The 20,375-nt window shown below is 33.3% G+C and overlaps 1 protein-coding gene across 1 annotated transcript in view; it reads left to right on the top strand.

Annotated features, from left to right (window-relative positions):
* Nucleotides 1-18,341, top strand: part of PAWR (pro-apoptotic WT1 regulator) — a 125,538-nt gene extending 107,197 nt beyond the window's left edge. The window contains exons 5-7 of the mRNA XM_077111513.1: nt 9,399-9,546; nt 11,146-11,250; nt 13,297-18,341. Coding sequence (XP_076967628.1) covers nt 9,399-9,546; nt 11,146-11,250; nt 13,297-13,383 — 340 coding nt within the window. The 3' untranslated portion in view covers nt 13,384-18,341. The remainder of the gene's footprint in view (nt 1-9,398; nt 9,547-11,145; nt 11,251-13,296) is intronic.
* Nucleotides 18,342-20,375: the final 2,034 nt, after the last annotated feature.

The raw sequence follows: 20,375 nt of genomic DNA, 5'->3' as shown, positions 1-20,375 counted from the left end.
CTTTCGGCGGTCCCGGGATTCCTTTTCTGCCCTCTCTAGTTCATCACGAGTATTAAAAATTTTAAAGGCCGTGTTTACCAGGTCACGGATAGGGGCCTGAGGACCGGCCTCAATTTTTCTAAGTTTACGCCTTATATCTGGAGCTGATTAGGATATAAAGTGTGTGTCTAAAACAGTTTTACCAGCCTCCGAGTCGGGGTCTAGGCGAGTATATTGGAAGAGGGCTTCTGTGAGCCGGTGTAGAAAGGCGGCCAGGTTTTCATTAGGACCCTGGGTAATTTCCCTTAGCTTATGGAAGTTTACTACTTTATGTGAAGCTTTCTACATGCCTGCTATGAGGCATGTAAGCATTTTGTCCCATCTAGTCTGCCCGTTCCTCCCCACTGGAGTGTCAACCTGATATTCCCACTCTGGCTCTTGGTCTGGCACTGCCTCGACCCCTACCGGCATGGTGTGGTCGGTTATATGCACCTGGTTAGCATGAGCCCAGGGTGCATTGAAAATACGGTCCATTTCATCTGTAATGAGGGAGGAAGAGCAGATTACATGAATGTCATGCCAGGTGAGGTCGTAAGTGTTAGCTAAATACTGAAATTCTTTACTATAGGTAGTTGGATAGTTGGAGAAGGAGGAAGAGAAAGGCAGGATGGCGGCGGGAGTGCCTCTGGCGCAGAAGAGGAGAGAGGTGGGCAAGATGGCAGCTGGGACGTCACTGGAACAGAAGGAGGAAGAGAAGGAGAAGATGGCAACTGAGATGTCGCCGAAGCAGAAATGGGGAGGGAAAGGCAAGATGGCAACTGGAGCACCGGTGGAGGGAGGGGAGGGTAGAACGGGGGAGAGGAGAATACAAAGGGAGGGGCGGGAGCTCAGAAGGAAAAAAGCCTGGAGGTAAGGAATTTCGGCCTATTTGTCATTCCTCTGGCAAAAGTTGCGGAGGTTTGTAAGGATATTACAATCGAAAGTCCCATCCTCAGGCCAGTGAGAGAGGACTTATTGCCCATACTGACGGGTCTCAAAGGAGAAAGGACTGGCCCAGGGGCTGTTGGCGTCCCACCACCCTGAGAGAGTCCTCAGAGCTCTTAAGAGCGGGGGTTCGTCTCCCCAGGGGACATCTCACCCTGGTTTGAGGCCCTTTCAGGTCCTGGACCTGAATTTGGGAGGGAAACAAGAAGCAGGGCGTCCCCACAACTTTTCGAGTCCCGGGAAAGGGAGTGAGGCTTGCGGGTGTCCCCGTTCACCTCAGCCCTCGGAAGAGAACCTGACGTGAATTCACGATTTTTGGAGAGTAATTAACGGACAGGCTCTCTCGGAACAGTGAGACCTGGCAGCAGGGCTAGGAGGGAAGGGACTTACCCAATCCGTGGTGATGTAGTGGCGGGCCAAGAGATTCCCTGTTGCTGGCTTTGTGGAGGAAGGAGGAGAGAGGAAGCTGGGGCACTTCTGGCCAGGCAGGCGGCACCCATGCTCCTCTCCCAGGTTTCGGCACCAGATGAAAGGTTTAGGAGGCGAAAGGGTGAGAAAGAAGAAAGGTAGACCAGGAATTTTATTATTAAAGTGGTGGTGGAGTATTTCTGCGCTCCCGGGCAGAGCTCATCAAACCCAAGATGGAGGGAGGTGAGTGCCAACAATCTTTTTATTTGGGGTATTTTGCAGTGGGCATATGCAGCCTTCAAAATGGGCTATAAACATTACTGTTTTCAGAATAAACAGAGCTAAATTTGGCAGTAAAATCAAGTAACAGTTCTTCACAATGATCACAGTATTCTTTACAAACCTGATTTATGTGGGAGTGATAAAGCACTGGTTTTGTTTTGTAGTAATAAAGGATCAAGCAAATTCAAAACTATTAAGAGAAACATCCAAAGTTGACTAAAAGTTACCAGGGGTTAAAGAGGGGGAGGAATGAAGAGTTATTGCTTAATGGATACAGTATTTCTTTGAGATGATGAGAAAGTTTTGGTAATGGGTGGTGGTTATGGTGGCATAACACTTTAAGTGTAATTATTGTCACTGAATTATACAATGAAAGATGGTTAAAATGGGATCTTTATGCTAGATATATATATATATCCACTAAAAAATTTTTTAATGTATGCAGAAGTGTAAAAGCACTGTCAATCAGTTCAGTTGAATTCAATTAATAAGCAATTATTAAGCATCTGCTATTTGCAAAGATGGGGTTAGATACTGGGCAAGAACGATGAGAAGCCATGTATGTACCCATTCTTCAAAATATCCAGACAAATAGAACAATTTTCTTGGCTACAGTGATTTAACCTCACTAACCTATCCTCACTATATGATAAGAATGGACCAAGGCTTGACTCCTAAAGTGGCATTGACTCCTATATTAAATTAAGCAACTTTAAACAAGTTGGATTTAATATAAAACTCAAAAGTTGTAAGAAAAAAGCAATAACAACCACAAACGGTGGACCTTACTGTAAACTCTGAACTGTAGCTAATAGTGCATTGTATATTCGTTAGGTGTAACAAAATAGCACACTAATGTAAAATGTTAAAAATGGGGCAGGTTTATGGGAACTCTATTTCCTGCATGATTTTTCTGTAACCTATAACTTCTCTAATAAAAATTAATTTTAAAAATATGTCTTTGTGCCCATTATGAGATTTTAAGTAAAATAATTTTTTATAATTTATTTTATTTTATTTTTTTAAATACCAATAGAAGCACCAAATAAACGCAAACATTCCTATTTTGATCATTCCGTTCTACATATATAAGCAGTAATTCACAATATCATCACATAGTTGCATGTTCATCATCACGATCATTTCTTGAAACATTTGTATCTATTCAGAAAAAGAAATAAAACAAAAACAGAAAAAAAAAATTATGCCTACCATACCCCTTACCCCTCCCTTTCATTGATCACTAGCATTTCAAACTAAATTTATTTTAACATTTGTTCCCCCTATTATTTATTTTTATTCCATATGTTCTACTTGTCTGTTGACAAGGTAGATAGAAGGAGCATCAGACACAAGGTTTTCACAATCACACAGTCACATTGTGAAAGCTTTATCATTATACAATCATCTTCAAGAAACATGGCTACTGGAACACAGTTCTACATTTTCGGGCAGTTCCCTCCAGCCTCTCCATTACGTCTTGAATAACAAGGTGATATATACTTAATGTGTAAGAATAACCTCCAGGATGACCTCTCGACTCTGGAATCTCAGCCATTGACACTTTGTCTCATTTCACTCTTACCCTTTTTGGTCAAGAAGGTTTTCTCAAACCCTTGATGCTGAGTCTTAGCTCATTCTAGTATTTCTGTCCCACGTTGCCAGAAAGGTCCACACCCCTGGGAGTCATGTCCCCCGTAGACAGGGAGAAGGTGCTGAGTTTTCTTGTTGTGTTGGCTGGAGAGAGAGGCCACATCTGAGCAACAAAAGAGGTTCTCTTGGGGATGACTCTTAGGCTTAATTTTAAGTAGGCTTGACCTATCTTTTATGGGGTTAAGTTTCATATGAACAAACCCCAAGACTGGGGGCTCAGCCTATAGCTTTGGTTGTCCACACTGCTTGTGAGAATATCAAGAATTCAACTTGGGGAGGTTGAATTTTCCCTGTTCTCACCATTCCCCGAAGGGGACTTTGCAAATACTTTTTTATTCCCTGTTCAAATCACTCTGGGATTTATCAGGGCATCACTGGTCAAACCAACAAAATCTCATGTTGTACTCAAGGTTCCACGTACTTATGATGTTCAGTTAAGCTGTCCACATAAGTTATATTAGGAAATGCACTAGTCAAAATATAAATTTTGTACCAAATAAACATTTTTTGCTTTAGTCTCACAAATAAGTTAAAATTTTAAAATATTGATTATCATCTATATTCAGCACCCTGCAGTAATGACACCCCTTTGTTCTTCCTCATGCAAAGACATTTTTAAAATTTGTACATTTAGTCACTATCATTATACACTCTAGGCATTCCTAGATTGTACCATCTCAGTCTTTATTGTCTATCTTTCTTTCTGATTTCATTTGTGCCCCCAGCCCTCCTCCCTCTGTCATTCTTACATTCAGCTTCATTCAGTGTTTTAGCATAATTGTGTTACAGTTAGGTAGTATTGTGCTGTCTGTTTCTGAGTTTTACATTGTTAAATAATTTTTAAATTCAAATTCTTATTGTAAGATATCTTTTATGAAAACCGCTAAAAATCAAATATGCAAACTGATCTTTAACTTTTCAGATCTCTTTATCATAGTGTTAAAATCAGATCTTCAGAGATAATGATATACTTTCATTTAAAAATATTATCTGTAGTCAGTGTTAGTCTACCATAAGTAATTTTTTTGTATTCATCACCATGATCAGTTTTTTGAACATTTATATCACTCCAGATAAAGAAATTAAAAAGAAAAAAGAAAAAACTCATATGTGTGTGTGTATATATATATATATATATATATATACACACACACACACACATATATATACACACCAAACCCCATACCCCTTACTACTCCCTCTCATTGATCACTGGTGCTTCCATCTACCCAATTTATTTTAACCTTTGTTCCCCCTATTATTTGTCTTTTTTTAATTCCAATTTTTTACTCATCTGTCCATATCCTAGCTAAAAGGACCACCAGACACAAGATTTTCACAATCACACAGTCACATTGTAAAAGCTGTGTCATTACACAGTCATCTTCAAGAAACAAGGCTATTGTAACCCAGCTCTACAGTTTCAGGTGCTTCCCTCTAATTACTCCAAGTGCACCATAAACTAAAAAGGGGATATCTGTAATAATGTGTAATAATAATCTCCAGGATAACCTCTCAACTCTGAAATCTCTCAGCCACTGATACTTTATTTTGTCTCATTTCTCTCTTCTCCTTTTTGGTCAAGAAGGTTTTCTCAATCCCTTAATGCCAGGTCTCGTCTCATCCTGGGATTTCTGTCCCACGTTGCCAAGGAGATTTACATCCCTGAGAGTCATGTCCCATGTAGAGGAGGAGGGTAGTGAGTTCTCTTGCTGTGTTGGCTTAGGGAGAGAATTTTAGTGTACCATAAGCAATTAAAGCAAATTTTAAAGTCTGTTTCATTCTTTCATGTTTTTTTTGTGATACAGTTAATATTATTTTTATATTATAAATTGTAAAAGTTGTAAATTACCATACATAACAACATGGGGTATATAATGAATACATTTTGGAGGCTGTTGGTTTAAATTCTATAAGATAGCCTTCAAGTCTTTTGCTTGCTTTTCCAGCTTCACTTTTTGCCATTCCGATGTTAACATTTCATGCTTTTACTATTATTCAACTTTTCTGTGTCAAAAATGGGTCACATACTCTTTGGTTCCAGGTATTTGCACTATTTTTATCCCTCTTTCATGTTTTGGTGTAAATATACTCTAGCATAATGCTATTCAAAGTGTGCTGTGAGCTGTTTGTTAAAGTCCATGACAAGATAAGAGTGGATTTGAGAGTAAGCATTGAGAGAGTTGAAATACAATTTGACATGCCTGATCAATGGACTTTTCCTTGGACAGACTATACAGACAAGTTTCTCAAGTGCTGTGATGGATTTCATATTATATATACTCCATGCTAGTCATGCCTAACAGGACCATGTTACAAATGTGATGTTTTTATATCAGTCACTTGTAACCCCCAAATCTGAAAGAATTATGAAGACCCTGTACTTTCTGCCTGAGTTTTCTGTAAACCCACAACTGCTCCAAAAATAAATAAATAAATACGTGATGCAAAAAATATAAAGGAATTGAAGAAAATGTAAATTTTGATTTTTTTATATCTTGTAGTTTATTTGTTCCATAAAGTAATAAATATTAAATAAAATAAAAATATAAATAAAATAAATATAACCAAAAAATAATTAAAAGTCTTTTTCATTCTTTTAAATGTCTACATTTGTATGTACTAGCTAAATCTGGGAAGAAATTTTTTATTTGCTTTTAACTTTAATATATTGATGGTAAAGCAAGCTTTACTGAAACTTTTAACAAGATAATATTGAACTTTTCTGAATATGACAGTAGTAGCAAACCAAATGATGTTGATTTCAAAGAGCTGCAATTGAAAAGAGTTAGTACTGTTTAGTTTTCTGTATTCAGTTCAGTTTTTAGCCATATTGATGGGGAAGTGCTAAAACTGTGGTTTATTTGTAGAGATGTACTGATTAATGAAACAATAAAACCATCAAAATTTAAGTGACATTTGTATGCATGACATAAATATGATAAAAGCCAAAAGCATTTTTTGAAAGGAAGAATATTTCATTAAAAAGTTGACAGAAGCAGATGTTCAGGACTTAACATGTAATCATTGCTTGGTTGGTTTCTTATAGAAGTCTCACTTGAGGTTGCTAAGATTAAAAAACTACAACAAATGACAAGACAAAAATGTTTGCTTAAAAGTTGGACAAATCCACAGCAAAAAAGGTAGTTTGTGTACCAGTTTTTCAGCAACACCACAGCCTTACGTATTTAGAAACTGAATAATGATACAGAAGATCAAGTCTTAAATTTAAGGATAGCCAAGGTGCTGTTGCAATTTGACGAACACACAGATTTTACTAACCTGACAGTATGAAGCAAGAACTTATTTTTCAGTTTCATTGCTGATAAAATAACTTTCTGAACTGAATAAAACTTTGAATGGTTACAATATCAACAAATATGGTTTGGAGTTTAACTTTGTTTAGGAGTATGTTCTAGTTGTGCGGACAGTGTGACAAGAAAACATTCTGGAACATGTCCAAAAAGTAAATCAATGTCCTGCTTCTTTCATTGAGAAAGCCTTGGTATTTCAGCTGAACTGAACAATATGTTTGTTATAACAGCTGAATAAACAGTAATGTACTAAAAGTGTGAATTATGTAAACATTAATGTATTAAATTTGATATGTTTACAATTAAATGATAGTTTGAAAGCTGATCATAATAAACTGTTCATATGCTGAGGTACAGTGGTTTTCAAAGGAAATTTTCAGTCAAGAATATTTGAACTCTGGGATGAACTCAGTGTTTTTGCAAGATAAAAAAATGTTTGGTCCCCAACTTTTTAAAATATGTGAATTAGCCAAACCTACATAGTTGTCTGATAACTTTTTTTTTTCTTTTAATGACCTTAAGCTTCCATGAAAGGGAGAAATGTAAAATGTTTACCAATGACAGATAAGATCAAAAGACAAAAGTGAAAGTTAGAAACTTGAGGAAAAGCTTCTGTAGATTGTTATGATGTATTCCACAATATAGTAACTTATAATCAGTAAATGGCGTTGCACATTTGCAGAAAGTGAAAATCACATACCATTTTGAATTTTATTTCCCATCAAATGAAAATCCATATTAAAGACATCATGTTGCGTGAAATAAGCCAGGCACAAAAGTACAAATGTTGTATGATTTCACTTTTATGAAATGCCTAAACTAAATAATTCATAGAGGCAGAAAGTAGATTACAGGTTACCACGGGTTGAGGCTGGGGGGAAAAGAGGAGAGGGAATGGGAAGTTAGTTGTTGCTTAATGGGTAAAGGGTTTCTTGGGTGATAGGTTTTGGTAATGGATGGTGGTGATGGTAGCACAATATTGTGACTGTAATTGCCATTACACATGAATTGTATGCATGAGAGTATTAAACTGGGAAAGTTTGTTTTGTATATATGTTATCAGAATTGTTTTTTTAAGTTAAGCATTTAAAAAGGAAAATCCATGCATAGGAAATTCATCGAGTGGAAGCCCATTTTTTTCTCCAAGTTAATTTAGATTTAACTGTAATTTTCCTGGATAAATTATTGGAACTGGTTACCAGTAAAAGATTGAAGATGTATTTGTTAAAGTATAGTTTTTTGCATTTTGGATAAAAGGTAAAAATGAATATTCTGAGCTTGCTAAAATTGCTTTAAAATTTCTCTTACTATTCCTGCCAGCCTACTTCTACCAGACTAGTTTCTCTATTATGTTTGCTATTAAAACATAGGAGTAGTTTAGATATACATTATTCCTCGTGAGTATTATCAGTACAACCTAGATTAGATAAACTAACAAGTATGGTAGCTAGGCTTCAAGATAGACTCCAATGAACCCTACCTCCTAGTATTTACATACCTTTGTGTAATCTTCTCTCATATGCACCAGTGTTAATCTGCGTGGCCAGTAGAATAAAGCAGAAGTGGTAGGTCACTTCTGAGATGAGGCAGTAGGCACTGCAGCTTCTCTCTTGATTGCTGTGTTATGTTCTTTCTGGGATTGGGGTAAACTAGCTTCCCTGTGGTGGGCAGCCCAGTAGGAAAGCCCACAAAATGAGGAATTGAGACCTTTTGCCATGAGCCACATGAATGCACTTAGAAGTAGATTCTTCAACCCAGTCAAGCCTTCAGTTGACCATATCCCTGATTTGACATCTTGATTAAAATCTCATGAAAGACCCTGAACCGTAATCACCTGGTTAAGTTGCTTCCAAATTCCTAACAGAAACTCTGAGATATAAAATGTTTGTTGTTTTAAGCCTGTAAGTTTTGGAGTGATTTGTTATGCAGTAATAGATAACTAATATAAGCAAGAAGTAGTCTCATTTGTTACATTAAAAACTTGAAATAATGATGTATATGCTGTTATTAGTTCAGACTGTGATTGGATATTTAATATGAGCAGTTGCTATTTTACACATTTACTTTTTGTGAAATTAGAATTGTGGAATGGCAAGTTAGGAATGTGATGACAGTCCTTTATATTAATTGCCTATATGAATATTTTCAGTAAAAATATGCAATTTTATATCATTCTTTTTTCTGTGCTTATTCTGTATCTATTGAAACCTAATTTTAAGGGTCTGGATCTAATGTAACATTTGGACCTGTACTTTTTATGTCATTTTTTATTTTTCTAGTAGTTTAATTTTATTCTATGTATGTATTGGTCCTTGATCACTTGGAATTTAAGAAATGAAAATAAAAAGTTCTTCATCCCACATAGTCTAGTTTAATTCTCATAGTACCCTGTTTCAGTTCTCATAGAATCCTACACTTACCTTATCATAATGGTCACTTGCTTTATTGTAATTGGTTATATTCCCTGCTAATTTGAAAACTCAATAAGGGCAGGGTCCATGTTTGTGTTTGCTATTGTATCTTCAGTACCTAGCACCGTGTCAAGTACTTAACGAATTCCCAATATATATATATTGGTTGAAAGGATTAATGTTCCTGTAATTTCTTTTTCACTAGGTTAGAATAATAACTAATTTTACAGTTGTACATAAATCGGCTACTAGAATTGTGTATCCTCGGAGGAATCTTAATTGTTTAAAGTGAATAGAAAATATTCTTGGCATTCTTCTTTCTGAGTATTAGGGAATTTTATAAAATAGATATTTTTTATTTCTATAGCACAGTTACAGCCTCTGAAGAAGATGTCTCGAACAGATATCCCCGAACAGATAGAAGTGGTTTCAGCAGATATAACAGGGATGCAAATGCTTCAAGTGGTTTGGTTTCAAGTAGCATGTTGGAAAAGAAAATTGAAGATCTTGAAAAGGTATGAGTTACAAATTGTTTAAAACTGATTTGGGTTTTCCTCCCTTTTCCCTTTCACAACAGCTGAGAATGGAAAAAAAATTGAAATTTGCAGAAGAGAGACTGTGCCAAAAGAGGAAAAAGAGTGAGGGACACTAACAGAATCATGTTAATTTGAATTTCTATATATAGTCAAATAGTTTTTAATAACTATCTTATTGATACAGTTTCTAGATACCAGGTGACTGGACATTTTCTGATTTCCTCACTAGTTTCCTATTCAGTACTGCAATGCTAACACCTTAGAAATAGAGCCAATTCTTGTGTTTATACCTTCATATTTAATGATGATGTCCATTCTGTCAAGTTTTATTTCTAGTATATTGGAAACAGTCCCAGCAAAAGTGTTTAGTAGTCTGAGCTGACAGTGTACACTACTATGTATTGTTTCTAAGGTTTCATTTACAGATAGTTCTCTGGGTTCTGTGTTAGGGCCATCTTTGCTGATTGACACAATTTTGTGTAAGAATAAGACTAACTGTTTTGAAGAATGTTTTAGAACAACACATTAATATTAACATGAATTTTTAACCATTGGGTCTAAGGTTCTTTAGACATTCAACCCCTAAAACTGATCATGGTGCTGAATTACCCTCTGGTTGTTGAAAATATGTTTTATTTTACTGAATTTAAAGATTACTGTGATATAAAGATTTGTTTTAAATAGAGATTGAATTTAAAATTTTTGTTTCTATTTTATAATATCACTGTTATTTTTAGTTCACTTCTAAGCTCTCAGACTGCTTTCTACTTACAAACATTATTTTGTGGGTTTACATTAAAAACTTTAGAGATTATATAATCTAATAATTTTTAAGGGTGTTTCTCAGAAAGGTTTCTGGAGTTTTACAAGAGTTCGGATTAATTGCTTGTAGTTGGCACATCTGAGTTAATGCAGATGCCTGACTGCTTTCTCTGAGGATAGAGAAAAGGAACTAAGTTCTGGGCAAGACCTTTTGTGTTCTGCCTTCCTTTTGCCCACATGGTGGCCAATCTTGCCCAAAGCCCAGTTTTCTAAATAAGATTTCCTTAAAAAAGGTGTTGAATTTTTAAAGAAAAAAAGTTTTAAAAATCAGAAATCTAATCGATTCCTTAATTTTATCCATAATTAGTTAATGGCAGAGCCCATAGTAAAATTTAAGCCCATTACCATTGGGCCATCTCTTTTCTTAAATTTTGAATTAAAAAAAAAATTTTTTTTAATTGCTTCAAACAGAATATTATCCAAAAATAAAAAATAAGAGAGAGTTCATCAGTAGTGGTGATGATAAGCTAAACAGATTAAGTCCTTGAGTCTGTTAATGTTTGTTGAAACACATATATAATCCTGGGCTTAATCAGGAACATACCTTACTGTTTCTGTATTTCTCTCATTCCCTGGTTCTTTTCTGGGTGAGTTCTTTCCTCACCAGGTATCCTAAGGAGTTGATTAAAAATGTTCGTATACCTAAGTTACTTTACCAAATTTGTCAGTTGTGTGCCATTTAAGATTATAAGCAGCCAATTGCCAATAACTTCCCTCTTAATACTTTGTGATTATGTATACTATTATATCTACCAGGAAGTATTAAAAGAAAGGCAAGAAAACTTAAAACTTGTGAGACTGATGCAAGATAAAGAGGAAATGATTGGAAAACTTAAAGAAGAAATTGATTTGTTAAATAGAGTAAGTAGTTCACATGTTTCACTTTCATGGTTTCCTTTTTTTAAAAAATAAATATTAAGAAATTATATAATTGCATTAATTTGTCTTTGTTAATGTAATAGTAATCTGTGGTACTAAGAACCATCAGTTCATTCTATTAGCTGATTTCCTCTGGCCAATTATCAGTTTTATTCAGCTCAATTTATTCTTTTGGGGATGGATTTGTTCTGTTTTGTCAGAATTTGGAAAGGTGAATGGCAGCTTGACCACCATCATACATTAACGGGCATTGGCTAAGGGTTACCTCCATGAAGAACTAAACTTGCTAGTTGAAGTTTAACTTGCTCTCCATAAAAAATTCCCAGATGCCTTTGTATCTGTTTTCACCACTATTTATAAAGCAGATATTAGTAGTAGGTCATATTTAAGAGGTGATCAGATGAAAAGAGATTCTACAGTTTTATATTTAGAGAATTTTAGATAAGATGGTGGGAAGACTGAAGTTTGCTTCAGGATAAGATTATATCCAATGCAATTGAGAAAATAGAGTTCCTTATGTGCAGACCTATGTTCTAATAAAACTCTAATGCATTAACTACAGGCTATAGATGAGGAAACTGCAAAGAGCTGAAGTAACTTGTTCATGGTCATAGTGATCACATGGTAATCAGCTGAGCCAGTATTTAACTTCAGATATTAAATTCTTTCCATTATTGTGGACTGCCTTTCATCGTGGTTCAAAATACATGGCATTTCTATATTGGTGCTTCAATTTGATTTATTAAATTCTACAAATATTTTAGATGAATATGGTGTATTACTATGTTTTAAGCACTGTGAGTATTAAAAGACTAATAAAACCCCTGCTTTTCCAAATTTTGTAATCTAATAATTATACATGAGTATATTCTGTTTAATTCTAAATCTTAGGTAGATCTCAGCTAGGGATTCTGTAGTTTTGTTGTTGTTTTAAATACTGCTGTCCCAACATCATTCGTTTAGTAAATGCAAATTCTGTTTTTGTAAATTCTTAAATCCTTCGCCTTATTTTCCAAAGGCAGTCTACTAAATTTGTCAGAGTGCATATTTATTATTATTATAGTATGTATAATGGAATTTTATAGCATAGAATATTATAGCATATATTATGGATTCCATTATTGTAGCATATTTATAATTCATACTGATGCATCACAGTTTGTGTTTTAAGCTTGTAAGGATGAATCTACAAATTTCTGCTTCTCCAGAAGATTATTAGTAAATAATCTGCCTTGAAACAGTATTTTTTTATAACTAAACTGTATCATGAACTTTCTTTGTATTATATGTTTTATATTTGGGACTAGTATTAATTTGGAAAACAGAGAGCTGGAATTATGTTATGTACTTATAAAGCTGGAGAATGATTACCTAGTTTAGGATTTTCAGGTTTTTTCAAATCTCTAAAACCTTCCCTCAAACACAATATCATGAAGAAGCCCAAAGTATGAATCAAACCAAATCAACCATATAGGTCCCAGATGCCTCTTGTGTATACCTCAGTTTGATCATCTCCCCAGATTCTCACCCCCACCTGTATACCTACAAGAAGGTAGGAATATGACCAGAACTTGAACCTATACCTCTTGATGCACACTTTGAAACAAGGTTATAACCCTGGGTCCTTAAACCATGTTTGGCCTGCCATTTGTTTGTTTAGCCCTCAAATTTTAGGGGGATTGGGGTAAGGGGAGGAGGGGACAAGGATTGTTTTAAACTGAACATTAAGTCATTTGTAATCATTCAAAATTAAAGATTCCTGAATTTGAGCTTCATAGGAAAAATGGAAAGATCTGGCAAATTGCTCAGGTTGTCTCATGGTAACTAAACCAGGAATTGATTAGTGGCAGATTCCTTGAGGTAGAGGGTATTCCATCTAAAATTATTTTTAGAACTTGTCCTCTTTTCAAAATTAATAGTATAATTGTATGAATTATCTTTTAATACATATTTATGCAAAGTATTTTAATCTTTTTAGAATATTTTTAAGTATTTTAAAAATGTATTATTTTACTATTTTTCCTTAAGGACCTAGATGACATAGAAGATGAAAATGAACAGCTAAAGCAGGAAAATAAAACTCTTTTGAAAGTTGTTGGGCAACTGACAAGGTAGAAGATTCAAGGCTCAATATGGAAAAAATATTTTAAAACTACTGATTGAATGTTATGTTCATTGCCAGGACAATGTTCTGTGCTGCAATACTTTAAAATAACTAAGTATGTATATTTATTTCTGTGAAACTGATGGATGTTTATTTTCAAAATACTACTTTTTCATTGTTAGTTTCAAAAAGTCTTCAATAATAAGTCTATTGTTTCATGAATAAGTAACAGCTTCTAGTTATTAAAATGATAGGTTTTGTCTTTTTTTTTTGGCTTTGTGTGGTAGTCAAGTAATTTATGGTTTGAAGTCACAACCATTTGAATATATTTTATCTACAGTAGTGCATTTTCTCCCTAAAGTAATATACATAGTCCTTGTTTACATGAATCCAGATACTTTGGGTGACTTTTACCTACAAATGCCTTATTATTGATGTGTGCAACCTTTTATGTGTTGATGATTTATTCAAAAAAGTCTTGTCTACTGTCATTTGTATTTTCAACTTAGTCTAATTAATTTAGAATAATAAGTCACTGTTTTGTATAACAGTCATCTTTAAAAGGAAAGGTATTATAAGAAGTCACTTCATATCATGTACTTGTGGCTAAATATAAATTTAGAAGAATACTTGAAATGAAAATTTACTATTTTGTTTGAACATCAAAACATTTAAAAAATCACTTTATCTTCTGAAAAACTGTGTACAATTATATTTTAATGTAAAACTTCTCATGTAGGTACTAATTTTTTTGTTGTTCCAGGTTTGTTAGTGAACATGGGATATTTAAAAAGTTGTTTATTCTTTAGGCTTGAAAGGTGTGTACAATTTCAGTGTATAAAAAAACAATCCCTATTCTTGATTATCATTTTATGCATTAAAATCAAAACCAAATTATTTATCCACACTTAAAACATTTGTATTTACATTAACAAAACAGTGCACAAGCAGAAGTAGTAGTATTTAAATACTTTGCTTAATTTCTAACTTGTTAGAATAACACTGTGTCACAAGTGTTCTTATGTGAGAGAGTATTCCACTACCTGAAATTTAAGGAATTTTTAAAATAATTATTTTTGACAAATTGTAAATTTTCTCTTCTGTTTAACATCAATAGTATTTAGGATTGTTTTATTTTATATTACAGTTTCATGTTGAGTAAAACACCCCCCCCCTTAATATACATTAACATTGAGAAATGTCTGCCTTGTAGTTGAGTCTTGAACAGAGAGCACATATCCCTTTTCATCCATTTAATGTATATAAGTGGCTTGAATGTAGTAAAATCTATTTTGGGTACTCTCCTGACTCCCCTCACTTGCCAAGCTCCATTGTGGTTTACCATTAGAAAAATAAGGAAGGTGAGACAATTGGAAACAGTATAGAGTAAATGATAAGTTATATGATAAGTTCTGGGTTACCATCTGATGATTCTGATGGCTCACCATCTGATGATTCTGATTATCACGTAAGCTTGAAAACAACTGCTCTTCCCACTTACCTTCATGTCTTCTATTGGAAACCCTGTAATTAACGTAATTTTAGTACTAGAATTTTTCCCCATCTTAGTTTATTTTATAATTAACCTAGGCGTAGTTTTATATGTTTGTGCAGGTATTTACTGCTCACAGAAAGTGTATTATTGTATTACCAAACTTGGTATAGTTGCAAAATTACTGCATAAAGCCTTCTTGAAGAACATTACCCAGCACGGAAATAGTGATCTGCCACCTGCGTGTTAACATAATATGCCAGACCCAGTCATCACCTTTGACTATTAGGTGCTCACCTCTCTTTAGTTTCCCTTATGTCAGTGATAGAAATGTTGGTGTTGTTTCCCATTTACATTTTGGACGTTATGAAAGTGCTATCAATATCTCCATCCTTAAAATACATTAGTGTATTTTTCAGTTACAAGGACAGAATTATTTTGAATTTTCTATTTAATCCATATGTAGATAAAAGAATATTTCATGTCATTTTTTAATATTTCACCAGTTAACAATCTTTTTAAAGACTGAGCTGTTTAAAACTTTTTCCTGTTCAGTTTATTAAAAACTTTTTGAGCAATATTTTTTTAAACATAATGATGCCTTCTGCAAATACAGGAGCCCTGACAGCAGAGGCACAGGCATTCACATGCAGTCTCCCCTCACTCCTTAAAGTGTTTTTATTTTACACATAAATTTACATCAACTATTGAAAAATGAAATAAAATCCATCATTCCCCCTTAAAGATTTGTGAGAAGTTTTGAGAGTTTAAAAAATTAACTTTAACATATTCATTATCTTAGAAAAATTGATTATTGTCAATAAATACATTGCTAATATTTGTGAAATTATTAGGCCTATTCAGAAATATTTCTTATATTTCCTGGGAACTTGTGGCATAATAAAGCACATCCAAAGTTTTAATGTGTTTATGAGATCATTTTTAACAATATGTTTATCATCTTTAAAACGAACACATCTTTATCTCTCTGATTTCTGATGGACATTAATTTGAAAGTTGCTGAAGTAATCTTTCTTTCATTTTTCTAGAAATTGTTAGTAATTTTATTGTACTGCAATTTCCTTTAGGGAGATAGGGGATGGATTTTGTAGGGTGTGTAGTTCTAAGTAATCTAAGGGAATTTACTAAATGTAGTAGATTAACACTATCACATTTGTTCAAGTAGTTTAAAACATAGAACATTAAATATCAGGAGCAGATACATGAGGTACTGTATCCTTAAGATGAAAAATCTACCTCAGTTGCATGTGGTTTATGTTTTCTGTATTGATCTGAATTTTTATAGTGAGAAATTAAAATGTAAGGTTTTGATCCATCTAATGCTTCATTGGAAATAATACACATCAATGTAATAGAATCATCCATTGTGTTCTAAACTCTAAGCCAAATTTACAAAGTCCTTGAATTTGATCAGTGGTTGATCTGGCCTCCTGGACCATTTTTTTAGGAATGGGGATGATTATGTTTCATCTTTTTTTAGTTATATGACCTTTAATTTGAGCCTAGTAAAGTTCCATGCAGCTTTGGCATTTATTTAATGACTGTTTTGTGACTTTGCTAATAACCAGTTAAAAGAGTCAGACGTGTATTTTCATTACTTTAATATGAGAAACAAAACACTCCAGCTTTCCTTTGGTAAAGTATATTAAGTGAAAAATAACTAGTATTCAGAAATCAGAACTTTAAAATAACGTTAAAATTAGTGCTGAACATTCTTAAATTGTATCTGAACCATTCCTAATATGTAACAGTAAAGCTTGATTTCTTTTGCATTGTAACTGTGCTCTTATAAATATAGGGCATTCCTTTGATTAGGAGTGTAACTTATATTACTTTATTAGAGCATTAATATGAGACTTATTATTTGCTGTCCCATTAAACTGAAAGCATAACATTGATAGCATACAACTAACATTTTGCTAATCAGGCATGTCAACAAAGAAACCCTCCCCCAAAAGTTTTCTCCTTAATGTATAGCAGTTGAATATTTAAAGACTTGAACCATTACCCAAGAAAACTAGAGTATTATAGCATGTTAAAGTCTTATCCTTAGCCTCCCCAAAATAATTACATGTGAGTATGTGAGAGAATATGTATGGGGGAGGGGTGTATTAAATTTTCAGACCTATTTTTTCAGCAAATATTTATTAGTTAACTGGATATATACTATTATGGGTATTATAGAGGTTTAAAGATTGGTCTTGGATAAACTTTTTCCTCTAGCAGTGTACAGTCTATATAGTGAATGTCAAAAGCACAGAGTGTAGTGCTAGCTGGTATTAGCCTATCTAATCTGAAGAATTCAAAAGTTTTTTTTTGCTTTTTTTCTTTTGCGTTAATTGTCCAGCCCTTTTCTTTTAGGTCTGGTTAATGGGTATTGTTATATTAGCTATAGCATTTATTGAACAGAGGACTGAAAGAAGACCTGATTCCTATTGGGAAGTATCTTATCATATTTTTAACAATTGTGTATTAGGAGAAGAACATTTTTAGGGAATTTGTAGCAGTAATTTGGTAAAAGGAATTTAATGTATCTTGGATATACCAAACCGTTGTTGTATTCAAATGTGATCTCAAATTAGTATTTGTAAATATGATATTGATGATTGGTTTGTTTTTAAGTTTTTGAGTCTAATCTACAGTTTACATATTGACAGTTGGTCTGGTAATAATAGGATGTTAGTGATTTTTATCTGATGGACATTGGTAATGTACATTGGTTGTTGGTTTTTGTTTTTTCCCTACTAATAGGTGTATGTTACTTTTTTTTTGATGAACCTGTTTCTTGAAAAATTTAGCCATGGAATTTAGGGTTTTCATTATCTTGTTTTTCTTCTAAATTTAATTATCAGGATTCTGATGTTATCAACAAAGATAGGAAAGCTGAAACTTAACTGTTTTGTGGAAAATCACGTAATTCAGGTAATCCATATATTTGTAGAAAAACATCTGGATGATATGTTGAACATATTATTTTGTAGACAGCTTTCATCATTCCCATTGCATAAGTTGTCATTACATGGTGGTCATTTCATATAGATTTACCTTTAATAGGCATTGCATGTAAAATCATAGTCACTCAATTAAAAAGTAAAATTTCATTTATTTTTCAACACTAGTTAACTTTTTCCTTTCTTGCACTGTCCGTAAAACCCTGACTACAAGCTTTTATTTTTTAATTTAAAGCATAATTCCAATATTCAAATAAGTTTATGTTGACTCTTATTGAAACAAGATATATTACTTTCAAATTCTTGATTTGGTATATTATTTTAGAAGGAATAATTTTTAAGAAACAAAAATATGGAGGTGAGAAATCTGAATACATTAACAGTGGGACTTCCTGAACATGTGAGGAAGTACAGACATGCTCAACTTAACTGAAAATTTTAATTATCCTTGTTTGTGTTTTAAAAGTGTATCATTTAAAAAAAGAAAATAGAAATATAAAAAGTGCATGAATGAATAATTTCTTAATTCAAAATTGGAACTATTTCAATCTAAATATAATGGTATTTGAAGAATTTCAGGTCCTTCCTTAGTTTGAAAAAGAAAATGAGTCTGGGAATGTAAAAATCCAGTCTTTGTTCCTTTAGTAAATGAGTTACATAACCTTTTGTCTAATGTGTCATTCTTCAAACACCCGAACAAGTTAAAAGTCTTCTTTACTTCTAGAACTCTAAAGTAATCTTCTCAGTAATGTCACACATGTCTAACAAGTAAACAAACATTCTTCAGTCAATTTGTTTAGATATCTCAAGTCCTGACATAACACACTCCATTAATAAACCTATTGGAAAATTTTGCAAGAGCTCATGCTCTTAATTGAAATGAGAACCCTGTAGCTCAAATTCCTACTATTTCTTTTTGATTTAACACCCACTCTGTGTGCATGCATGCACCCAAGTTATTGCTAACCAGAAATACTCATATTTTCTTAATCTCATTCTTCCAGTTTTTCTTCTTTATCTCTAGGAGAGGTTACATTTTCATTCTGGTCAACTTCTTAGAATTATGTTAAAGGGATAGGTCTGGTTATGATATCCTTTACAATCCATTCATTTTATTTGATGCCTATCCAGATAAGATTACAAAAAGGAAGCTAAAGAACAAAGCTTTCATCTATTTCTGGAGCAAATCACAATTTCACTGTCACTTTCACAAAACTGACTGAATCAAGACGCTTTTAAATAAAGGGAAAAGTTCTCTACTTGGTGTCAGATAGTTGAGCAACATGAAAAAATTTTAATAAGAGCCAGTTTACAAAGGTAGATCAACTTTTTACTTTACATGTGAAAGAAAAACAAGTGTTTTGACTGTTGTATATGTTTTTCACTTTAAAATGTGTTCAATTATTCAATATAAATTATAGTTTTCATGTATCATCAGTTGTTATCTTCATTTAGATATATTGTGGGACATGAAATTCACAATCTTTACATTATGTTGCAGGCTTCCTTAAAATGTAAGCTATTTACTGTGGTTGAAAAAAGATTTTATCCATGGACATTTTAATTTTAAAAGGAAACAAATTATTAATAATTAATAGAAAGTGATTTCTTTTATTCTTGTAGAGCAAAAGTATAAAACTATTAATCAGATGCATAGAAATTCACACTTGAAAAGTCTTAAAATCATTTTTGATGAGAAGATAGTCATCTGCTAGTGTTAAAAAAGTTAGAAAACTATTAGCTATCCATGGTAGATTGAAAGTTTCATGCATGGATGGTTCAAGAGAATGAAAAGCATTATTTTAAAGTAAAATTATTCCAGCCATTTTCATATGAGCTGTATCCTTTACTATTTCAAGGATCAAGGGATTGTTGAAAATTGTAATTAATTGCATGGAGCAGCTGAGTTAGTGAAAATTGTAATAAGATGCATGTGTACATTTCACAAATGCTAACTGATGATTGTAGGAGGCCTAAAAATACGTCTTGTTTCTTGTAACCCTTTAAAGATCAATAAGCCAGTATATCTTAAGATTTCAGCTAAGTATAGGAACTCTTTTAGGTAACAATTTTAATATAACTTTAACCCCAATTTAGTACAGTATAAAACAATGCAATAATTAATAGCTCCATACTAGGCATTGTGTTAGATGGTTTACATTTTGTTTTAAAAACAAAAACTGCAAAAACCTATGCAAGTTACAGATTAGGATGGTATAATTTGCCCAAGGTCATAAAGCTGCTAGGCTGCCTGGCTACAAAAATTTGTACTTCATGCTATGACATATTCAATTGTATGATATAACTATTGTGCTATTAAATATTTTACATTGGTTCTCAAAGTGTGGTCCTCAGACTAGTATCATTGGCTTCACTTAGGAACCCATATAAAACAAAATTCTTGGGCGCCTCCCAAGACCTGCTGAATCAGAAACCTCGGAGATAAGGCTCAGCAATTTTCCAAATGATTCTAATGCAGGTCAAAGCTTGTGAACCACTGCATTATGCATTTCTATTTTTAGGCAAATATTTTAGTCTT

The sequence above is a fragment of the Tamandua tetradactyla genome, chromosome 7 (genome assembly GCF_023851605.1).
Source record: "Tamandua tetradactyla isolate mTamTet1 chromosome 7, mTamTet1.pri, whole genome shotgun sequence".
Classification (NCBI taxonomy): Eukaryota; Metazoa; Chordata; class Mammalia; order Pilosa; family Myrmecophagidae; genus Tamandua; species Tamandua tetradactyla.
This window is presented reverse-complemented; position numbering and strand designations above follow the sequence as displayed.